The sequence below is a fragment of the Natator depressus genome, chromosome 9, assembly GCF_965152275.1.
Source record: "Natator depressus isolate rNatDep1 chromosome 9, rNatDep2.hap1, whole genome shotgun sequence".
Lineage (NCBI taxonomy): Eukaryota > Metazoa > Chordata > Testudines > Cheloniidae > Natator > Natator depressus.
In genome coordinates, this window is record NC_134242.1 from 31,442,602 (window position 1) to 31,466,883 (window position 24,282).

At 37.7% G+C, this 24,282-nt stretch overlaps 1 protein-coding gene across 8 annotated transcripts in view; it reads right to left on the reverse strand.

The window, feature by feature from the left end:
* Window positions 1-3,150: 3,150 nt before the first annotated feature.
* The window catches only part of U2SURP (U2 snRNP associated SURP domain containing), a 70,808-nt gene continuing 49,676 nt past the window's right edge, over window positions 3,151-24,282 (reverse strand). The window contains exons 18-27 of one of the 8 annotated variants that reach the window (XM_074963820.1): window positions 23,566-23,653; window positions 22,710-22,832; window positions 21,010-21,166; window positions 20,424-20,519; window positions 19,630-19,696; window positions 16,438-16,600; window positions 12,074-12,184; window positions 6,670-6,806; window positions 5,655-5,831; window positions 3,151-3,801 (exon numbers count right to left, since the gene is read on the reverse strand). In XM_074963820.1, the coding sequence (XP_074819921.1) occupies window positions 3,663-3,801; window positions 5,655-5,831; window positions 6,670-6,806; window positions 12,074-12,184; window positions 16,438-16,600; window positions 19,630-19,696; window positions 20,424-20,519; window positions 21,010-21,166; window positions 22,710-22,832; window positions 23,566-23,653 (1,258 nt within the window). In that variant the 3' untranslated portion in view covers window positions 3,151-3,662. The remainder of the gene's footprint in view (window positions 3,802-5,654; window positions 5,832-6,669; window positions 6,807-12,073; window positions 12,185-16,437; window positions 16,601-19,629; window positions 19,697-20,423; window positions 20,520-21,009; window positions 21,167-22,709; window positions 22,833-23,565; window positions 23,654-24,282) is intronic. The other 7 variants (XM_074963823.1, XM_074963821.1, XM_074963826.1 and 4 more) reach the window with 7 other exon arrangements.

Sequence of the window (24,282 nt, forward strand, 5' to 3'; positions counted from 1 at the left end):
CACCTGTTAAAATACTATGCCTAAACTTGCCTAATATGGATTTTCCCACAAAAGCATAGTTGTCACAAGAGACTCTCCCCATTAATGTGGCCCACACATGGAAAGTTTCAGAAATCCTGTAAATTTGGTTAACACAAATATATTCAGAGAAGTCAGGACTGGTTCATAAACAACAAGGGATAAATTTGCAGCTACTCAGAATTCCATCAGCTCCAGAGACCTTTCTTTTGCAATGCCTATCAGGAGGGCATATAATGCTGAGTTTAGCATACAACTGGGAAAACACTTCACCAATTTAAATATGTGCATGCCAGATTAAAGGATGATTAAATCACACACTGCTTACATTAAATTCTAATGTTTAAGGAAGCATTAAGGTAAGCATCATCGCCTAGCATTTTAGGCTTCAGGGACACTATGCAGCCAGAATGGGACTCCATTGTGGATGCTACAGCAGGTTAAACTCCATTTCCTTGTATAAACCACATCATTAAGGCTTACATATGCACCTGCCAGAGAATAATCTAGAGAACATGGAGTCACTGATTGTCCTATACTTCTGTTTTGTCAAATGGGGAGGGTTTGAGGCCACATGGAAAAATAGGGGGTTGCTGTGCTAAATTGCCATATAGTCAGATGATCATTAGAAAACCCAACTCTACAAAACACAGAGCAGCTTGAACGAGGACCAACCTCTCTATGCCATTTTCCAAATCTCCACCACCAGCAGTTCCTCCATCCACACGTTCACACCATCCCTGCAGTAAGATGAGCAGTGTCGTATAATTCCTTCTCCCAGACTACACCAAGACCCAATAACTCAGAGCCCTCAGTCATGCAGTAACTGTACATAAGGGCTTCTGTAAGTCCAAGGCTAGGGAGAGGTGAAGCATATTTCACTGGCCGTGCTTCCCCTTTTTCCTCAGTTATTGTGGGCATCACCTGGCCCTGGTTCAGTCAATACCACATTTGAAACACAGATTTCTCCTTTACATAATCAGAAAAATGTACTTCTTCCAATTTCAGATGAAAGCTATATCTATTCATGCTGCCAAGAGTTAGACAATATGGAGAAATTTTTATTCTGTTTAGTTTAATTTGAATCTCCAATATTAGTTAAGCATTTCCTGTGTAAAGATTCTGTATTTTTTTTTTTACCACCACGTAGCCAGACAAGGCAAGCTATAAACAAAATTATGTACAAGGAAGACAAAAGGCGTTCTTTTCAACAATAAAATGGGAATTGGTATCAAGTTTACAGATTCTTAATAGCTCTTGAAAGTGTATTATTAAATAGCTTTTCCAAAGCCAGAAAAATGAGCAAACAGAACAAAATAGAAGGGAATGGCAATAGAAGTATTTATGGATTAAAGGTGGTGATAAAAGCTGTTATAAAATACAGCAGTGAAGTTAGCCATGCTGTTATAGGTCTATAGCTACTTGACTTGGAACTTGCCTAATAACTGATCGTAATGTTACAATAATTTTGAATTCCCAACTCTTGTATGGTAGGCTTTACATATGTTTTTTCATTTTTTATAACAATGACATTCCTCCCTCCCCCAAACATAACGTCCACACTTCATACTGTAGATGTCGGTACGATGTTCATGTGATAAACTGCATTTATCTGAATTAACTGCACTCTGCTACTTTTGTTTTTATTTGACCTAAAATAGGAGCGCTCTCTCACTGAAGAACTGGGACTATCCCCTTCAACTCACGCATCATATCTGCTTCTGGCCCTATATATTTTGAAATCAAAGTATTGAAATAGAAGCTATTTGAGATCATTTTAAAAAATAATATAATTATTTCACTCCAAGGCCTGTATAGTTGAATTCTTAGTATTAAGCCTGTCCAGTTTTATAGGCAAAAGGATAAGAAAAATATTTTAAAAATGAACTCAAACATTTCTACAATTGTTTACTCCATTTTACAAAAACTAATACATGACTGTGTATTCACTTCTTGTGAGTAATGCCTCCACTGAAAACTCATGCCAAGAAAGCCTTCATAGCTCACGTGTATTCTCCTTATATTTAAGGGTCTAGAATGTCTCCTTCAGTTCCTAGGCTGTCAGGACAAGCTTCAATAATGCTTTACCTCTAACAATCACCTTTACATTAGTTTAATTATCACTAACTCAAAGACTCTAACTGGAAGAGAGGAGGAAAGATTAAGGGGCCAAATATAAAAGTTTTAATAAAGGTATTTTAGAACCTGTATTTGCAACCATCTTCAGCATCTTAAGCTGACATACAAGTAGCCTACAATTTTCCCCCCTTTTCTAAAGTTCAGACTTTAAAAGCCACAAGTACGCCAGCATAATAATAGGTCATCTAGCACTCCACGGATGTGATGAGCACAGCTTTGCCTTTCAGAAACAGTTCACAGGAGGCCAGGTCCCTTTTTTATTTTAAATTTTTATTACAATCCACCCACACCTCCAAGTATTAACACTGAACCCTCCTGATTTTTTTTTCTTCCATAAAAAAAGAAAGTTAAGTGTTGCAGACCAAGCTGAAGAGATTTAAAGTTACATTGAGGCCTAAAGATCAGAGTAAAGGAGGTGAAAATCTAAAATGAAGAAAAAGTTACAGTTGTTTGGTTCAAACATATGATTAAATAAAAAAACAAGTTAATAAAAATTTAATTTCTTCTAATCTATTTTGAACAGTTTTCACAATTGGGAAATCTAGTCAATAAAAAACATGTAATGTAAAAGCTCTGCTTTTGGAATAAAAATCCACTTTAGAAAAACAAATCAGAATGTACTAGATGTTGCAATCATTGTAACTATATTTCTTGAGGAAAATCATCCAGCCTTTGGCCTTTTTTTCCTTTCATTGTTCCCAAGGCATGCCACTAATGTGGCTTATAGATGCATCATTGCACATAGTGCCCCTACACTTAAAATTCACTTTGATTTCAGAGATATTCCCCATACTTAAAACAGAGAAATACCACCAGAACTGGTAACATCTCTAGTACAGCAGAAATTTTAAGTGTGCCCAACTGTAGGCACCAAACTGGTAAAATGCTCCTACATTAAGCATCACAATGGGAAATTATACCCATCAGCTGGATTCAAAGGTGCTTTTATTTTGATATTCAAACTAACGAAAAAGGACCACAGCCGTTGATGTTGTATACTCCACTGAAGAAAGCTTTTAAACAGCATAGTATGTCTGAAATACACAGTACTTCCAAACAAACTATGAATGCCTTTAAAGATCTGTGTCATAAGTGGGGCAAGAAAACCACGTTTTAAATTTCTGTTCAGATTTTATTTGAAATCTAATTCAAATTGTCAAAGCTACAAAAAGGGGAAAACATTTGTGTTATTTTTGCTATGTCACAACATTCTAAAACAAAAATATCACTACCGCCAGCAGATCAGATACACACATTTCTGATGAAATCTCTAAACACAAAAAATGTTTCATTTGGGGAAATAGTCACAATGAAGATATTTTGTACAATATAAAACAATGACAGGTCTACAGATGCAGTTACTCATGAGTATACACATGCATTCACAAAAAATTCAGGAATGCTTTTTTGTTTGATATTTTTGTTTTTTAAACAGACTGTTCAGGCACAAAAACAAAACCGCATTTCCAGTAAGTGACACCATCATAAAAAATATGAACATTTTGTCAGTGTTTGCTTTTCTTTGACTTCTTGTGAGATCTGTGTGGAGAACGGGACTGCGACCTGGATTTTTTCCCTGACTTTTTAGGGGACCTGGATCGTGACCTTCTTGATCTTTTGGGTGTCCTTGAGCCAGATGGTGATCTGAAAAATAAAGTTTGATTACATACTGATAGATAATTCCTTTGCTTTTTTTCTACAGCTATATGGCCCTTTCCTCTGATCTACTTTAGAATAAAATACAGGGGAACTCCATTTAGCCGATCTAATTGGGACCGGGACCAGATCGGATAATCAAAAATTTGGATAATGAGGAAAATGGGCAATCATCATTTCAAGATGTGGAGTTGCTTTTAAATTACCTGACCCCTCCCAGAGAAGCATTAAAACATGCCCTCCCCCTTCTTATCTACTTAACAGAATATACAAACCCCTAGTTGTTGCAAACAATGTTTTGTTCATTTATTAACAAGAAAACCAACATGAGTTTTTAACAAGTTGTACAGGTATTGATCATTTTTACACTCTTTACTCTTTAACCCTGAACATTATAGAAACTGTCTACAACAGTGTTTCTCAGCCTTTTAGTTGCAATTGCCCAGGGCCCCACACTACATTGGGCCCAGCTAAGTTAAATGCTTCAGTCCCACCACGCAGAGCGCAGGCTGACAGCCCCAGCCCCACTGCCCGAGGCTGAAGCATCAATTTCCCATATTCCTGTGTGTGTGCTGGTGGTTAATACGGAGAGATGGATAATGGAGGCTCGGATAAAGGGGGTTCTACTGTATTTGTCATTTGTAAACAGAAATTACTGATTTGTTACCTAGGAACATCAGTTAGCATGTACAATTTCTCTCCCCGTGGTATGTGCACTGACTCAGTTTCAGTGCTCAGAAAGTATGAGAAAAACAGCACCAATCAGTGTCACTTAAAGAAGGCAAATAATGTACAAGCTTTCCTACATGGTTCTTTCTGCAAATGCACCTTAGCCTTTGCGTTAACACCAACTTATTCCAACATTGCTCATTTCTATTCCATGCGATTATGTTAACTCGTGTTGTTAATATATGGAAAATATCTAGCACTCTAACCAAACATGTTCATGGGTTGTGACTGAACCCAGGAATCTACAGACAAATGGATAATGAATAAACCTACGGCACCATCTGGTCCACTCTTAATGCACATGATTAATCTCATCTAATCTAAATTGATTTCATGCCTCATCAGGCTATATGACCACTGCATGAACTCTGTAGAAAGATATAATTATCCCAAAACAACTTTCTGGTTTAATATAATTGCTAACTTTGTCTACGAGGAGGTGCTTACATACTTTTGCTTGAAGAAGAAACAGCACAAATATAATGCACAACAACAATTTTTCTCTTCTCTGCTGAGTCACTAATAGTAGAAGCTGAAACTTCAGTAACATGACTGCAACAAAATGCATGAGTATAGCAATCTAGACTTCCAGAGCAATCCTGAGTTTTGGAATGCAAACAGAATAATACAAACCACACAAAATATTAATGAGAAATATATTTGATCTCATGCATAGCATAAAGCCAGAGACCAGTATTTTGGTGATAGGAGCAGTAGGATACTGTTATGCCATATCTAGAGTCAGAAATTTAGGAAGTAATTCTCCATCATTGGAAGCCCCAGTGTAGACAAGACAAGACAAGACAAGACAGTGGTTTTCTTCTCTACACTGCTAAAATGTCTTCCATAAACCACCAAAAACTTGAGTCTACACCAGGGCTCTCACCAGTGAGAATCTTCGCTTAAGTTGCATTTCCCAAACATGACATGAAAGATAATGAATAATCGTTAATACTGTGGTGGGGTGTGCAACTCTGTTGTCAATCCCAGAACTGGGGCATTATTATTGTAGTTTGGCATTAGGCAAAGGAAGGACCTTGAATCATGTGGTTTATTGGTACTGCTGCCTTGTATAATTTAGGGTAGATTTCCAGAAGAGATGCCTAGCTTACCGTTTGGCTTTTTTACTGACATCTCTAGGAGAATCTTTGTGAGATGACCTGGAACGTGAGCTCTCTTTGTGGGATCTTTCAGATCGCTCTGAGCGCTCCGATTTTGGTGATGGGGATTTTGCTCGTCTACTGCCACTGCTGCGAGATGGACTGGGTGATGTACTGTGTCGTCTTTTCCTTTATAAAAGAACCGAAAAAATAGTAATTTTTACACACACACACCCCACCCCTACAAAGGAATCACCTCCTTTTGTATAGATTCTTTGTCAATTTAATATGCAGTTTCATTCAGTCATTCCTTAAAAATAGTATAGTGCTAACTTTTTTTAAAATCACAGCTTCCAAATAGTTCAGTACTTGGTCAGACTTTTTATCTGGTTCACAAACTACAACCTATGACTGATCCGTTTATGGATTAGTGACAAAGCTGCAATTAAATACAATATTGCTACAAGTTCTTGAAAAAGCAACACAAGTTACAAATAATGTAGCTATGCTTACTGAGGCAGTGCCAAGACTCCAGCTAAACACACACATTAGTAGAGGGCCAGCACACAGACTAAAAGCGACTGTACAATATAAACAGTTTATACTTTCGTAGTGAGGTGAAGAATATTTAGACGTGAGCAATTTACTTTTTCCTAAGTAATTTAGTTTTAGGTCCAGCTTTCAGACCAAAAAGTTATTTCACAGTTAATTTATTCCTAAAGTAACAGCTAAACACAGTTAATTGTTTTCATAGAAGTCCTATTTTTACCCACTTTTCCAGGTGCATTGACTGAAACAAAAGGTTCAGAAAGTTACTTGAGGAGTGGTTTGGGCAGATTAGAATACAAGATCTGTTAAACTCAGAATCCTGTGTTTTACTGTCCTACAATTACATTAAATTTTAAATAGCTGAATTCCTTTATTACAGCAAGAACCACAAATACAATTTAATTTAAAGTCTAATATTGTCTACAAAGCTATTAAACAAATGGTTTCCATGTGCTCTGGGATGGAATAAAAGCTGCACCTCTCTTTTCTTGTTGGTGTACATTCTTCTTTTTCCTTCTTGTCTTTGGATCTGGATTCAGATTTTTCCTTGTCTTTCTTGTCTCTCTCTCGTTCTCTTTCCAGCTCCTTTTCTTTTTCCTGAGTTATTAAAAACAACTGAGAATTTCAGATTAGGTAAGATTTGTTCTATGATACGGAGAAAGGGTATCCAGTGTATCCACTACTGGGTTACAAGTTTGGAGGGACATGATCAACATCTGAATCTGAAGAAACCAACCCACAAATCTTACATTTACTTTTCCTGATAGGTTTCAGAAATTTTAAACATCATCTTAACACCTACATTTTCTAAATTTCCATTTTCAGGAATAAGAGGTACCTCTATCTACTTAAATATATACATTCTGGTCCCTGTCTTGAGAATGAAACTATAGACTACCTTATGACTGTTTATCCAATGTTATAGAAAAATGAAATCAAAGTACTGTACCAGTCCCCACTCCTCCCTGTAACAGTGTATGTTGTCACATGCATCAACAATAAAATTAGAAAGGAGACAATACAGATTGATGGCTGAACATGTTTAGTTTAATTTTGCCAGCTGGATCTTGTCTCCCCCCTCCCCCCCCCCCCGGATTACAGGAGACAGGACTATACAGTTAGTGAGTTTGAGCATAGGTACTGAAACAAGATAAAATATGGGCTTCAACATAATGTCTACATTTTTGTTATTTCAAAGGTCCCTCTGCAGTTAGGAAAATTCTACTATACACTATAGCATGAAAGGAGGATAAAGCACTCCAGATGCTGAGATAACACTAAGTGCTGCATGGCAGCACCATAATTATAGATGCTAATAAAGCAGCCCAGGAATTCAAATGGACTGACTTTTGAGATTATTTGGATTATAATACAAATGCTTAGATCGCTCAGAAAGATTATGTTCTACATTACAGTAAATCCCAGGACAACTATATTATTTCTAATGTCACATCTTTTAAATATGAAATAGTGACAGTTAAAGCATTAACTTTGGATTGCTAGTCCACTACACCTGCTGTAGTACAATGACACACTACCATGCTACTGAAGTCAATGGATTGCTAATGGGCTACTTGGCCCATTTGGTAGTACAGCAGACTAGTTTCAACTAGACAGACCTGGAACATTTAGCAACAATGAAGCTATTAAATAGCTAAACATTGCTATTTTCTCAAACTGACTGCCATACTATGAGGCAACTTTACCCTTGAAATGCTCATTTACTGTAAATTAAATAGGCAGAAAAGGGCAACCATCTCAAAGCTTAATGCACTAACTGCAAATCAGCCATTTATGCACCACGCTTTGGCAGAACTGCTAGGTTTATTTTGTAGCAAACCCAAAGAAAAGAATTATTCACCAAAATAGAGAAAAACTGCACTCTCTTGATGCCAGTATTGTAAATAACGTCCGTTATAATTGCCATATTTAACATTTATAATTTATATTTTTTTACATTTACATATTTATAATTTAATGAAAATTAAAAAAAGAATAAAGCCAGCTAATGACATAGAAATCTATGCTTACAAACTGCTAGAATGAACACCAATCAAGATCAAGCCACTGCAGAACACACAGCATCTGACATGGTTATCTTGATTGTGATTTTATTTTTTTAAATGACTCCATTTTACTACATACATCACCCTTGCTACTCAAGATAACCACCACTTCTCTCTCCAATTATAGCTAAGACAGAGTAAAAAAGACTCTTTAAATGTCAACTACATTTAAAACAGAAGTTTGTGTTTGAAACCAGTAAGCACTAACAGGTGCTGTCATTCTCCAGGTGTGTACATTTCCTCCATAGATCACCATTCTGGACTTTGACAGGTCTCTTTCCTAAAGGTGACCTGCAAATCTATTTTTAAGTGACAGGTTTCAGAGTAGCAGCCGTGTTAGTCTGTATTCGCAAAAAGAAAAGGAGTACTTGTGGCACCTTAGAGACTAACAAATTTATTTGAGCATAAGCTTTCGTGAGCTACAGCTCACTTCATCGGATGAGCTCTACGGCTGAAGAGTTTAGCAGCTCTTCCTTGCACATACTCTGACATACCAAGGGCCGAGAGGACTTGCTCGTTTATTTTGGGCCACTTTCCTCTAGCGCCGAGGGGGAAGCCAAAGTACTTGACCTTAGTGGCTCCCGTTAGTTTTCGGACTTCATCTGTCAGAGATGCATAGTGTCGGACTTTCTCAGCCGCCGCATCAGAGAAAGTTTGGTCTTTGTATTCAAAGCGAACAGTGACATCAACAACCAGGGCTGTTCCATCTTTGACAAAAACAAGGTCTGGTTTTCATAGTTCTTTATTGGCAGTGTGCAGATGTGGTTCTTGATAAATTGTCCACTTAAGTTTACGGGCTTCTCGTGTGAGTATTCCACATAACTTGTTGTGCCTGTGGATACATGCACCTTGAACTGCCGGACATTGTCCCAGAACATGAGAAAGCAATTCATATGAGGCATTACAATGCCTGCACTGTACGCTGCGATTGTTTTTGCCACGCCCTAGGTATTCCCTGGTGGGATACACGTTCTCTCTCAGTTTTAAGGCAGTAAGGAATTGACGCTCGGAGAACCCACGATGATGTTTCAGCCAGTCATTGCTGATCAGGTCATTTCCAAAACAAGTGACTCCACTGCCTTGGCATGGTAGATTTTCCCAGTGGGAGAATTCAGTATCTCTCCAGTTGCAAGGGATTGGATAGACAACCTAGGGAGCCGGCTTCTCCCATTCGTTCGGTAACTCGAGGACGTGGCAGTCTGTGATCGATGATCACTGGATCTGTTATTGCAGGCATTGCCTCCTGGTGTTCACCCGCGACCAACCACAATTTTTGGTATTCGTCCTCTATGCCATTAGCCAATGCGATGTCCTGAATTGTCCAGTCTTTAGAGTGTGCAACTCTGTGTAACCGCCTCGCCTGTACAGAAGGGATAAGGCTGGCGAGCTTTGTTACTCCCAGTCCTCCATCCCTGGATCGGGCATATATAAAATTGTTACAGGTGTCGGACGGTAAGTGCAGCCACTCTTTGACTGAATGCATCCGATGAAGTGAGCTGTAGCTCAAAAAACCTTATGCTCAAATAAATTTGTCTCTAAGGTGCCACAAGTATTCCTTTTCTTTTTTAGTGAGTTACCCTTACATTTGTGTGCTGAATGCCCCAAAGGAAAAAAGAGTCAGAGAAGTACTCAACACAAATTACTACATTTATGTTTAGCTTCCAATAAATTGTATGGGTAGTTCCAAGCTTTGCTGTGACATGCCAGAAGCAATAATTCTGTCATACCATGAGTGATGCTGGCAGACAAGGTGCCAGTTCACGCCAAGGCCCCACTGAACACTGACAAATGCATAGCTGAAAACCAGTCTGGTTCACCTGTGTGTTAGTACTTTTAAAAAAGGTATTAGATTTATAATGTGTTTAGTCTTTATGGAATGCTTGTAGGATGCCACATGTGTTAATCCTCCTTATAATATCTGTGCATTGTAAACCTCTGTAATTGTGTAAGTCAAAAAACAGGAAAGGGGTATTAATTAATGTAGAAATGTTAGTTTCTTACAGAAGGTGTTAGGTCCTGCCCACCAAGAAGGCCCACTGAAACCAAATGAGCCATGGTGCTTCCCCCACCACACACACACACACACACACACACACACACACACACCCCCAAAGAAGAGGAGACATGCAGGTGAACTCATCCCATCAGCTTGAACTCTGAGGGAAGAGAATAAAAACCCCTGGAAAAAGGAACAGTAACTCTATGCTGCTTGAAATCTGAGGTGAGAAGATTTGCAAGCATAAGCAAGAGTTCCCCGGGGCTTGGCCTGGGTTAGCCCTAAAGGACATACAGAGTATGTCTGCACAGCAACTAGACACCCAAGCTAGCCCATGCCAGCTGGCTCTGGCTTGCAGGGCTTGGGCTGCAGGGCTATTTCATTGCTGTGCAGATTTCTGGGCTAGGGCTAAAGCCCAAGCTCTGGGACCCTCCCACCTCACAGGGTCTTAGAGCCCAGGCTCCAGCCTGAGCCCAGAAGTATGCAATCAAACAGCCCCGCAGCCCGAGCCTACTGGCACACGCCAGCCGCAGGTGTCTACTTGCTGTGTAGACATGCCAACAGAGCTTGCACACTACAGCAGCTTCTATTACTTTTTGGAACCTAAGACTTGTGTGTGTGTTTACCTGCATTAAATTTGTAAATAACTCTCATTACTTTTCTTAGTTTATAAACTGACTAAAGATTTATGAATAGGATTGGCTACAAGTGATGTCTCTGGTGAAAGATCTAGGGTGCAGCTGACCTGGGGTAAGTGACTGGTCCTTTGGAACTGGGAGTAAACCGAATATTATTGTGATTTTTGGTGTAAGCTTGCCCGAGTGGCAAGATAGACTGAGTACCCAAGGGGACCATCTGCGACTCCATGTTAAGGCTGTTATAGCACTTCAATCAAGTATGAACTCCTGATGAACTCAAGTATAGGACTTGCACCCAATTTGGGGTCTGTGCGCTGCTTCCTCACAGTCTGCCCTGAAGTTGGTATTTACGCTCGTGAGCCACCCCAGACAGCCTGAAAACCACCATTACTAGAACTCAAACTGTGAAGTCAGACCAGAGAAACTCAGGTTAAAAGTGTTTTTCATTTACATGCCATGGTTTTGAGAAGTTCAATTTTTATATTGTTTTGGATATATTTTAAAAATTCTGTAAGATACCACTTTCTTCTGAGCTGGCTCTGGAGGCCACAGAGGACTAATGGTAGTGGTAATGTTGCAGAATGATTCATTCTGGGGTTTAAGCACCAAGCTGGAGCTAGCTAGAACAAACCGAGGTGTAGGGAAACTAGAAGAGTTTTGAGTAATGTGTGTCCTGAAAGCCATTCTCTCTCTCGCTATTTGAAAGTATTTCACAAAATGAAGTTTTTATCAATTTACCAACAGAACAGTCAAAAATCTTTAAGTGTAAACTGAAGATTTGTTTCCACTCAAGCCAGTCTACCTTGTTTTATATACTCAATAAGGTCCATAAGTGACTCTCAAACTTCTGGACTCATTCGCTACAAGCTATTTTCGGCAGCACTTTTTCTACGCATTGTTTTTTACCCAAAATAAATTTACTGTTAGAGCTTTAACTGTTGCGTGTTTTCTTCTCAACACATTCTGATGGCAAGGAACCAAATCATGATGAACTGAGAAATATGAGATATATATTTTGGCAAGTAAAAAGGTATCCATTCTGGAGAAAGCACTTGGATTGAAACACTTAATTTAACAATACAGTGGAATGTCAACTAAATGCATTTGTTAATACATTGCCTTAGTGCAACACTACATCTGAAATCTAGAATCAGTATTGAATATATAAAGAACATTTCTTACCCTCTGAAGAAGTTTGTCTCTATAGTGTTCAACCTGTTCCTGAAAACTCTGGCCTGGTTTCTTGGGTCTTTTTCCAGACTCCAACTCATCTTGAAATTTCATCACCTTAAGCTGCAAAATTAATAACCACCATTTCAAATACATTTTTATTGGACTTAGTTATCCAACAGACAATTAGACAGACAATTTGGCTGAAAATGAAACTCGGTTGAAATGAATTATTTGGGTATTTTGTTCTCTCAATATTAAATGTACAAGCGTCACATATGAAAGGACATCAACATCAAAGTGGTGAAATTGTGTATTTGACCTTAGTCTCATGCAACCGTTTACACACTTAAGAACTAAATGAAGACTGAGATTTGTTTACAGTTATTCTACTCAATTAGTGTCCATCATTTGATTCTGCTACAGCCTAAAATCTCTCTCGGAACACTGCCTATATATTTCTTGCAAATGAAAGTTTACTCTGGGTGTCTTACCATACCATTTCAATCTCTCATTTGCAGGTTTTCTTAGAAATTGTCTTTTTTCATCTAACCCCAAATTCTACCTGACCGAAATGAAGTGTTTGTGATACACAAGCCAAAATTATCCTTTTCTTCTGGGATTTTTTGGTAAACTAATTCACTTTCAAGAGGGATTATTTTAATGATGTAAATATTCTTTCATACACTGCCCATTACAGTAGTGACATTCAGCTCAGTAGCACTGCTATAAGTAATGTTGTCCTTACTGTGATGGTATTTCTACCACGAGTCATAGTAGTAGCCAGGGAGTCTTTGGGATTTTTCCTGTGAGGAACTTCATTTTTGTCTCTGCACATTAAACTTTCCATCAAACTGATTCAAACCATAAAACTTTACTCCAACGTCTCACCTTTTTCTAAAGCCTTAATTTAACACTATTCAGTTTCTGCATATAAGCAGCACTGAATCATTAAGCCCTCTTCCAACTGACTATGCTCTATGCTTCCTGCTTTTATTCACCTGCTTCATTACTGATTTGTGCACTATTTACATTATGTCTTCCAGTACCTATAAACATTTGTTGCTGTCTCTACAGTCCACTTAGATATTAAAAGTCACCCACTTATTTTTCCTCAAAAAGCCACCTTTTTCAAAAAATATATTTATTAAAGCAAAGAAATGTTAACATGAGTTAAGTATCGGGGGTAGCCATGTTAGTCTGTATCCACAAAAACAACAAGGAGTCTGGTGGCACCTTAAAGACTAGCAGATTTATTTGGGCATAAGCTTTCGTGGGTTAAAGATGCCTCTGAAGAAGTGGTGTTTTACCCATGAAAGCTTATGCCCAGATTAATCTGTCAGTCTTTAAGGTGCCAGCATGAGTTAAGAGTCAGAAAATGGAAAGGTTTCAGAGTAACAGCCGTGTTAGTCTGTAGCAGCCGTGTTGTGCATCCAATGAAGTGAGCTGTAGCTCACGAAAGCTTATGCTCAAATAAATTGGTTAGTCTCTAAGGTGCCACAAGTACTCCTTTTCTTTTTGAGAAAATGGAAAGTTAAGTGTTCCTAGAGCAAAATAACTCAGCCATATTGCATATGGAGGAAATACCTTGTAAACACTTCTCTGCAGATATTCTGGCAGGATTCTTACTCCTGTTTTATGTTCCCTAGTATCAGACAGGCAGAATGCCAAATTTAAGGTTTTGGGTTACCGGTTGTACTGGTCTTGGGACAAAAGCCACTATGTATTCTAAGGGCTACTCATGGAATGCTACTGAGTGGAAATCAAAGGCTCCCCAAAGAAAGTAAGCCAATCACAAAAATAAAAAAAGATTGAAAAAACAGTACCTTAAAGAAAGGTAGAGCAATAAATCCTTTTTTTTTTTTTTAAAGGTACCCCAATACACTCTGAGAAAAGGTAGGTGGAGGAAAGAGTCCTATCAGACAGACATCCTCACAAAAGCAGGCTTATAAGGTATACATTTCCCGCTTCTCTAAGGATTTTTCCCCTTTTCTCCCCCAGAACAAAAATCCAATCATGATTGCAAGTACAGCAGAACCTCAGAGTTACGAACACCTCAGGAGTGGAAGTTGTTCACAACTCTGAAGTGTTTGTAATGCTCAACAGATCCTTATGGTTATCCTTTCAAAAGTTTACAACTGAACATTGATTGAATACAGCTTTGAAACTTTACTATGCAGAAGAAAAATGCTGCTTTGCCTTTTTTTATTTTAGTAGTTTATGTTTTACACGGTACTATATTTGTTTTTTGTCTCTGCAAACAACTCTAGTGTTCAAAACTCTGAGATTCTACTGTAGCTTGAGGAACATCCCAAAACTGTAACCAGCATCAAGAACTAGGCCAGCACCAGCAACATAAAGTATTTTGTTTAAAATAGGGAAGATATAAGGTGCCTCTTAAAGCACCAGACTTAACAATTCAACAGCCTGTGGATTCATTCAGAGAGAAAAACTTAAATATGGCCAACTAAACAAGGGACGTCTTGAAAGAAACAATGGTCCATAGTAGTGGCCAAAAGGCAGAGTCCAGAAAAGTGACCGCACAACTGCTTAGAAACATCATCGTTTTGAGGGGATTTTTAGTGAAGACTATTTTCATGTCAGGCTATAAAGTTCATTTCTGAGAGTGAGAGGGGGAAAAAGTATGGTAATATGCCTTAATATACTTCTGCTCAGGAGCAAATTTCAACTGTTTTCTGTCAGCGGTGACCTGAAGCAGAAAGTTCAAAATCTAAGTTTTACTACACAATTCTTGAGATGCTTTGAAAACTAAAAATGAAGATTTTTTTGAGGACCTCAGAAGTCTGAAATTCAAATGGCAATATACCGAACACCAAGAACAAACAGTGAGAGATCATTTAAAAAAAATTTCAAATGCATTTGCTAGCTGAAATTGCACCATTGCTAAAGATATGATGTTAACATTAGTAGTACGTGAAATAGTAAACCAACGTGCAGTTTGCTTCAACATTCACAAGGGTGTTTGGTACATTACAAATACCCATACTGAACAGAGTTTAACAACAAACCAGTAATACAACAAATATTACTGCAAATTGGAAGCTAGCTTACAAATGAACTTTCATTATACTAGCATAATGTGTGTGTGGGTGAGGGGTTGTTGTTGGGTTTTTTTGCAAATTTAAATTTTCAAATTATTCAGATTTCAATCAATCAGAACTGCTTCTTACCAGGTAAATTTTCAAACTCTTGGAGGGCACAATGCTCAATTATGGCCTGTTAATTTTAATAATCTGAGCTGTTAAACAGTGTATATCAAAGCACATTCGGAAAAACTAAGAATTGGCATGCTCAAAATATTATTTCTTCATGTCTTTTAAAGGTACTGTGGGAGTATATTTATATACTGGTTTTATATAACAATAGTGCTTTGGTAGTGATTGTTGGGTAGGCGGTTACATACAATACATTAACCAAAACATAAATAATGTTCTGTCTCCACAAGATGCTGAATCTACAATACATGGCTTAACAGCCTTGTAGTGTCATTTTTATTTATTGTCTGAGTGCACTAGAGATCTCAGTTTTTCAAGTATCACAGCCCAATTCACAGGGCTTTAAACTGAATAAAAGTTGGAGAGAATGGTGCAGTTTTAAGTCTTGCATTTTTGTATTGCACCTGCAACAAAAAGCCCCCCGTTGCTGATTGAGCCCATGCTGAGTAAGGATCTTTAGTTCCACTCCCACTTAGCTCTTCAGCCAATCAGCCATTTACAGGTGTGTGCGAGGAGAGGGGCTGGAGAGAATCTGTGTTCCCCAAGTTCAGCAGATATTCTTGCAACTCCGCTTGGAGGAGGAACAGAGAAGGAGCAAGTACTACATGCCGAACTAAGATCATCAGTTCAATTCCCCACCTGCCTAGGTGGTCTCTGCCTCCCTTGCTTTGTGGCCCTGGTACTTGGAGCAGTAACTTCTAGCACTTGTTCTATCTGCGGTAATAGACAGAAAGAAAAACTGGAAAGAGAAGAAACTTTGAAGCAGGAAAATTAGAGACAGAGCCACAAAGGGACCTGACAGTCCCTGAATAGCCCAAGAGTCACGCCTACTTGCCAGAAGAGGGGAAAGGAGGATCAAGGAGCAAACTGAAGCAGATGGTGGAGTGGAAGGAAAGCAAAACAACAGAACTGAAGAATAGGGCTGTACTTCACATGTGACCCTTCATGCCCACATTTTTCATTCTTTAATGCATTTTTGTGGGTGGATATTCCTAAGTACATACAACTCTTCCATAAAATAGAATGAACTTAGGAGAATCCATACTGCAGGACTAGAGTTATTTAATTCAAAATATAAAACAACTATATTTCTGGTATAAATCAATTTATTTTATTTTTATTTTTTTTAAACACACTGACCTCAATCTCTCTGAGTTTGGCACGCTTTTCTTCACTCATTTCAGAGTACTTGACTGATGACTTGGATTCAGGCATTTCTTCTTTGATGGGATTGGAGTACATATGCTGCTCTTCTGATTTAGAACTCTGAGTATCCTCCTCATCTTCGCTTTCTTCTTCTTGACTTTAAAGGGCAAGAGTACAGAATCCATTAGTATACAGATATCTGCTTGATGCAATAATTTGCTTGAACATTACAAATCTTACTTATTGAAACGTCTGTACTTCTTACAGTCTTAGGTCTGTACTTCTGCAGATTTCTAGGTAAGTTAATCTTACTAACCGATACACCTAAACTTGCAATTTAATGGTGTACTGTGTCAGACATTGACCAGGTGCATGGAGGTAGCTACCCTAATACTTTCTCTCTCTCTCTCTTTTTTAATATATGAAACATACATTTAAGCTTCAGTTATTTTACACTGTACACTAAATGCATCCCAACAAAGCGCTTCAAAAACTATACGAACTCAGTCACTTAGTTCATAATTATTCTGATAATTATGAAGCTAAAAATGGTGACCCAACACTATTTACAGGATCGATCTAAGTGATGCAATTTTTGCTTCTTCAAATGTAGTTAGTTCCAAAACAAAATAAAAGTATTCTGTTTTTACATTTCTTCTCTCAGCCCTGGGAACAGACATCAGAAGTATCTAACTGTATAATGGTATTCCCAAACTCGCCACTAGAGTGCTGCAGCTCAACACATAATGCAGTCTAAGATGCTGTAATTATTATTATTGATGCTCTCAAACTACTTAAAGAACAAAAGACCAGAGACTTCTCAAAAACTATAACACTGCACGAGGTCTTGTAGTATCAAGAAAATCATATATCTGGGAAAGCTACCACCTGCTCTTCTGATTCAAAGTAGAAAGTGAACCTTTAGATGGGTTCACGTAACTATGCAAGTCTCACATGTCAAACTTCAGGTAGTATTGGACACATACTATTTGACACTAATGGGTTACTGAATACAACTTCTTTTGAAAGAGTTCAACTGACATTATTACAGAGAATAACTGATCAAATCAGAATGCAGCAATGACTAACAAAGGTATGCAGTGCTAAAAATCTTGCTCATATCTACATTTTCATATTTTCCCTCTTTTCAAATTTTAATTTGGATTTTAACTAGGGCTGTCAATTAATTGCAGTTAGTTCACACGATTAACTCAAAAAAATTAATCGCAATTAATTGCAGTTTTAATTGCACTGTTAAATAATAGAATACCAATTGAAATTTATTAAATATTTTGGATGTTTTTCTACATTTTCATATATATTGTATTGTGTGTTGTAATTGAAATCAAAGTGTATATTATTTTTTATTACAAATATTTGCACTGTAAAAATGATAAAATAAATAGTATTTTTCAATTCACCTCATACAAATACTGTAGTGCACTCTCTGTCGTGAAAGTGCAATTTACAAATGTAGATTTTTTTTTGTTACATAACTGCACTCAAAAACAAAACTATCTAAAAGTTCAGCGCCTACAAGTCCACTCGGTCCTACTTCTTGTTCAGCCAATCGCTAAGACAAACAAGTTTGTTTACATTTACAGGAGATAATGCTGCCCTCTTCTTATTTACAATGTCACCAGAAAGTGAGAACAGGTATTTGCACGGCACATTTGTAGCCAGCACTACAAGGTATTTATGTGCCAGATATGCTAAATATTCATATGCCCCTTCATGCTTCGACCATCATTCCAGAGGACATGCTTCCATGCTGATGACACTTGTCAAAAAATAATGTGTTAATTAAATTTGTGACTGAACTCCTTGGGGGAGAATTGTATGTCCCCTGTTTTACCTGCATTCTGCCATATATTTCATGTTATAGCAGTCTCGGATGATGATCCAGCACATGTTCCTCATTTTAAGAACACTTTCACTGCAAATTTCACAAAATGCAAAGGTACCAATGTGACATTTCTAAAGATAGCTACAGGTTTAAGAATCTGAAGTGCCTTCAAAAATCTGAGAGGGATGAAGTGTGGAGCATGCTTTCAGAAGTCTTAAAAGAGCAACAGTCCAATGCAGAAACTACAGAACCCGAACCACCAAAAAAGAAAATCAACCTTCTGCTGGTGGCATCTGACTCAGATAATGAAAATGAACACGCGTCGGTCTGCACTGCTTCTGAAAGGACATATGAATCTTTATCACATCTGGTACATAAATATTTTGCAACACTGGCTACAACTGTGCAATGAGAACACCTGTTCTCACTTTCAGGTGACACTGTAAACAAGAAGGGTCTAAAGAAGACACGCCATAAGGCAGTGGTCCTCAAACTTTTTACCTCACGCCCGCCACTTACCCCTGTCCAAGCTCCGCGCCCAAACCGGGGCCAGGAGCAGGGCCACGACTTGGGGATGGGGGTGTGAATGCGGACAGGGATAAGGGGGCTGGCAGCCAGGATCCCGGGCGTGGGGCCAGGAGCAGAGCTGGGTGGCACTCCCACCCCACTCCCGCACCCCCATGGAGGCTGACCTGGGCCCAGCCACGTCCCCCTTAAAGTTATTCCATATACCCCCCAAGCGGTGATATGCCCCACAGCGTGGGGACCTCTGGCATAGGGTAAGCAGAATAGTTAAAATGATGTCATTTTAAACTGTGTTCTGGGGTCTCTCACAGTTAAAAATGCATATGTACACTATAATTGTAACAAGTTATAGGATGTTAAATATTGCTTTCAAAGCAATCTAGAAACAAAACTGTACTGTTTACATAAACAAAAATATTTTAAATATAGCCTTTATTCAATAAAGATGACATTTCCTTGCTACCAAAATCCAAGCTTGGAATGGACCTTTACACTAAAATCAATACGCTGTTAGTTTGCCAGTCACACGTTACTGTTATATGGAATGTTGTAACCTAATGAACTACTGTATATACAAATGCACTGGGGAATTCTTAAATCAGAGGGATAATAATTTACCAAAATTATCTGAATTTCAAAAAATTCCCGAAAAGGGTTTAGAATTTGTAATCTTACACCAAGGTAGTTATTACATCAGCTTGGATGAAAATCCTGGCCCAACTGAAGTCAACAAGAGTTTTGCCATAGACTTCAATAAGGCAGCCCTTAACTTTAAGAAGCCTACATGGGTAAACTAGAAACATTTAGAGCCTTACTTTTGATTTTCTTCCTCTTCTGATTCTTCATGCTGGTCAAACAACTCCCATTTAGAAGTTGTAACAGCTGGAAGAAAAAATAAGAAAGTTTTAAAGATAAACAAAAGTTACTTCATCTGAAATTTGACAGTCATATGTAAAAATTAAAAAATGCAAAATGTACAACTCTGTAGCATCCAGTGTTTACTACAAATATCCCCTCTTCATTGAAACGAATTACATCTTTACTCAAAACTGCACTTCATCAGAATAGTTAAATATATTTCTGATTTATTATTTAATGACAACACACAGCAAACTTAGGGTAAAATTTTCAAAAGCACCTGAGTAACTTTCAGAAGCTTAAGTCCCATTTACAAAAATGATATAGGTAATTATAAGTCTAAGTCTCAAAACCAATCAATGGGACTTAGGAGCCCAACTATTTACATTACTTTTGAAAATGCAACTCTGGGTGTTCTTTAAAAATTTTATCCTTAGAATAAAGATTTGGGAATGGGTAATCTGTAGTATATCACTAAATGATTTCCAATATTTATTTGTTAGGCACTGGAAGATTTTTAAAGTTGACATGTTACTAAAGTATGAAAAACATGCAGAACAAAGCTCAATTTACTTCACAGAAAGTTATAACTGAAGGAAGAGATTATCATTGAAGGTATTTAAACTGCATTAATAGTTTCAGATAGCTTGCTTACAAGTGTTCATGAAAAGCAGCCAAGTGACAAGTAAAACATTAAATTTCCAATTTACTTACAAAAGTGCCTCAATTTTAAACATTTTATTAAACTAACCCTGAGCTTCCAATTCTGCTTCATCCACTGCTTCCCATTTTGAAGGGGCAACTTTGAATATGGGCTCATTCTTTTTAGACTCTTCAGAAGTATCCACTGTTGAGGAAAAAAATATTAAGAAAATCATTGTCCAAAGTTCTCTCAGTAGATCTTAAACTCTGAATTTTATTAGGGCATTTGCAGTCTAATAAAATATTTAAGTGCCTTGTGCCATCTTACTTATTATTTGTATCACTATTAACACCCAAAAGGATCAGGATTGGGGCCCCACCACAGTAGGCATTGCACAAACATTTAGGGAGTCATGGTCCCTGCCCCAAGAGATTACAATCTAAAAACAACAAATTATAAATTAATTTTGTTGACATCATAAGATTAAAAATAGTCACTCATCAACTCAACATTCTATTTGTTAAATACTCTGTCTTATTCCTTGTTGCTGCTCAATGTTTAGGTGTACTTCATTTTGAAATTCAAGTTTACAATGAGGAACAAGGCTATTAACTTCTTCAAGTCAAGCTCCTATATCAGCATTAAGTACATTATATCAGGAAACCTAGAGTTCCAAATTACAAGTTGAACTTACAAGGTACACCATCAAGATCATCATCAAGTGATTTAATGGGGATTCCATCAAGATCATCTATCGGAGCAGCATCAATAGGAATTCCATCTACATCTTCCAGTGGTGCACCATCAAGCTCTTCCTCAATGGGAGCTCCATCAAGATCATCTGGTACTTCCTGTAGGCAAATATATTTATGGTAAATACTTAAATTCCTTCAGCTATGGGCTGCCCAATGAGTGATCTAAATTGTTTACTTTAATTTCTCTAATTCATTTCAGGTAACATTTACTTACTTTCTGGATTTTTTTTTTTTTTTTAAGTTATAGCTTCAAACACATCTTAAATAGAAAACAACAAAGTGTTCCTGGTAGCACATATATTAGTGCATTACTCTAAACTGATATTTGCTCCTTACACTGCTGTGTAATTTCAACAGAAGTGACTAAATTATCTCATACAAAACTAGGAAGCTTGAATTTGTCCACACATTACTTAAGAGTTCTGCAATATCCATATCCAAAGGAAAGGACGATGAAACACATACATAAAGTACAGGTTTGGCTCATGAGGCAAATGCCTTAATTTACTGAAGGACACACAGCTGTGCACCTGACTTCAGATATGTGAAAGATTCCCTGAAAGACTTTAAACTGAGCAACTGGCAAATAGTCTCCCTCCTTGGTAGCAACACAAAGCAATATTCACATAATTAACCATTCCTAAATAATCTTTCTAATACAGTAAGCACAAGCAAGCACTTTCCTTCAGGCTTGTATGTTTTCTTGATTCTATTGTTAGCATTCACAATACAATAAGAACAATCCTACTTTCCATTTATATTTCAGTTACCAACTCTTGTATACTATATTTTGGCAGTGCTGCAATGCAAAGACTTGTTCCTACCCTGTATTTGTTTACTAGCCCCAAGTGATTTGATCTTCCTCATTTAGGACATATATATATTGAATTATAAAAACATCAGTAAGGACCCATCCCATGCTCTGGGTGTTCTAACAACTAGGAGTCTACAGTGCATCCCACTGTAATTATACATCCAGGCACCTCACACAGACATCCTTCAGACTTCCTCTCCTGGAAAAAAACAAAAGCAATTCCTGGCTCTGATAGACCCAGGTGGTGGTAAGCAAACTGCAGAGGCCATCCTGCATAATGACATACCAACAGTTCCCGCATTTAAACTGAGATACTTCCAGCTCAAGTAGCTCCACTAATTCCAACTGTGATACTATGGCAGAGGAAGAGAGACTTTAAAAGGTTAATACCAACACCTTAAATTCCACCTGGAAATTCACAAGTCAGCTCTCCCAGGTACTTAGAGTACAAAGTAAATGGCCTGTCACATTCTGCACTAGCGTCAGTTTCCAAATAGCTCAGGATGTAACCCCATGATATACTGCATTACAGTAATCTAGTCTGAAAGCGACAAAGGCATGAATTATGGTAGCAACATCCATATCTGAAAGAAACTGTCACATTTATCTTCCAGGGCACAGATGGAAAGAAGTTCTCTTAGCTGCCACCTGAGCAGCCAACAGACACCTCAAGTTTATCAAAATTCATAAATTTCAAACCTGTCATAAACAGCAGCAGTACTCACTCAATCAGGGGTGCCAAAATATTCCTTGCAATTTTTTCTGGTTGCTTCACCCCAGTTGCACCATTATCAAGGTTTAGCATTAGTTAAGACAAGCACTTACCTCTATTTCTTTTTCTTCTATAATATTTACAAGCCCCAAGAAAATATTCTGCAGTTTGATCAAAAAGGGTTCTGGATAAATCGCCCAGTCTTCCCATGCTCTGAAGCATGTCATTACCCGTTGCTAAAAATAGAAAAATGCTAGCATTTTGTAATAAGAGGTATTTTAAAATTATCAGAAGTTTATAGCACAGCACTATAAAACTATAAAGTTTTAAAAACATGCATTTGGCATATAATCAATTTTCAACAGAAAAATAATACTGTATGTTTTCTGCACATAGAAATTAGAAATAAATTTAGTTTAAAAGTAGCAAATGACCATTCTCTGTTAAGATTTTATAAAGTCTAATTATCAACCACTAACAAACAAAAAGGGTGAAAATAAGGTTGTGTATTCTGCGTCCGGCAATTTCTTCTCACATTAAGATTTCTTACACTGAAACGTACATTGTCTAATATAAAACTAAAAAGTGACCCTACCAGAACAAATCCATTCTCAAATGCTACATTTCTTTCCCAATTCCATAAGTATATACTTAATCTATTAGTAGTTGTATTTTCTTCATTTATATTGATCTTTACTCTAAAGCAAAAACCTTCTAATAGAAAAGCTGTTTTTCTTCTTCTAAGCATTTTTAAAGTAACATTTGTATAAGGACACAGTTTGAACACAAATTTAAATTCTTCTATGATAGAAGAGACAGAAATGGAACTTTGCATGTTCAAAATGGTACTATCCTTAATTTGGAAGTTTGGGGGTTTAATCAACTTTTGTTTATGAACACATTCTCTTGTGCCGAAGTATATTACTAATTCATGTTTTCAATATGTCATATTAACAATAATGCACATACCTTGAAATTTTCAGACTGTAAATGGCCTTGTATTGTACGGTAGGTAGCATTGAGATCAGAAAATATCTGACATAATTTTGTTTCAAAACTGGAATTAAACACATTTCTTAAATTAAACAGTGTAACATGAGGATTGTAATCTAGTTCATACTGCATGCACCTGGAACCTATTCCTTTTAAACACTGGGGTTTCATCATGAGGATTCGTAGCCATGAACTGAACTATAAACCAAATGCAGTTACCATATGTGAAATTTGCTCCAGCCATAAGCCTCTCTTATAAGGCCTGACACGGGGGCATGCTGAGTGGAGGGCTGCAATGTTTTGGGGAGTCCAAACAGTGCTGCAACCTAGGAGGCTGCCATAACTTTAACAAGGCTCCAAAGAAACCCAGGAGCAAAAGGGTACAAAGGCTTGCTCCCTCTCCCTGATTGCAAGTTCTATACTGTGCCTCTTACAGTGCTTGGAAAATTCGGAGTTTAGATTCTGTGCTATAGCGATCTTCCAGATTTTCAAAGGACAAAGTCAACATTTAAAAGACTCTTCTGTCTGCTAGATTTACTTGCTATACTATTATTACAAATAACATCAACAGCCCCAATTCTATAATGGGGCTCTACATTGGTGTGAGGGACCACCTGCATGACTCTAATTGCAGAAATGGTGGGGGGGGGGGGGTGGAGGCGGGAGGAGGAGGAGGAGAGAGAGAGAGAGAGA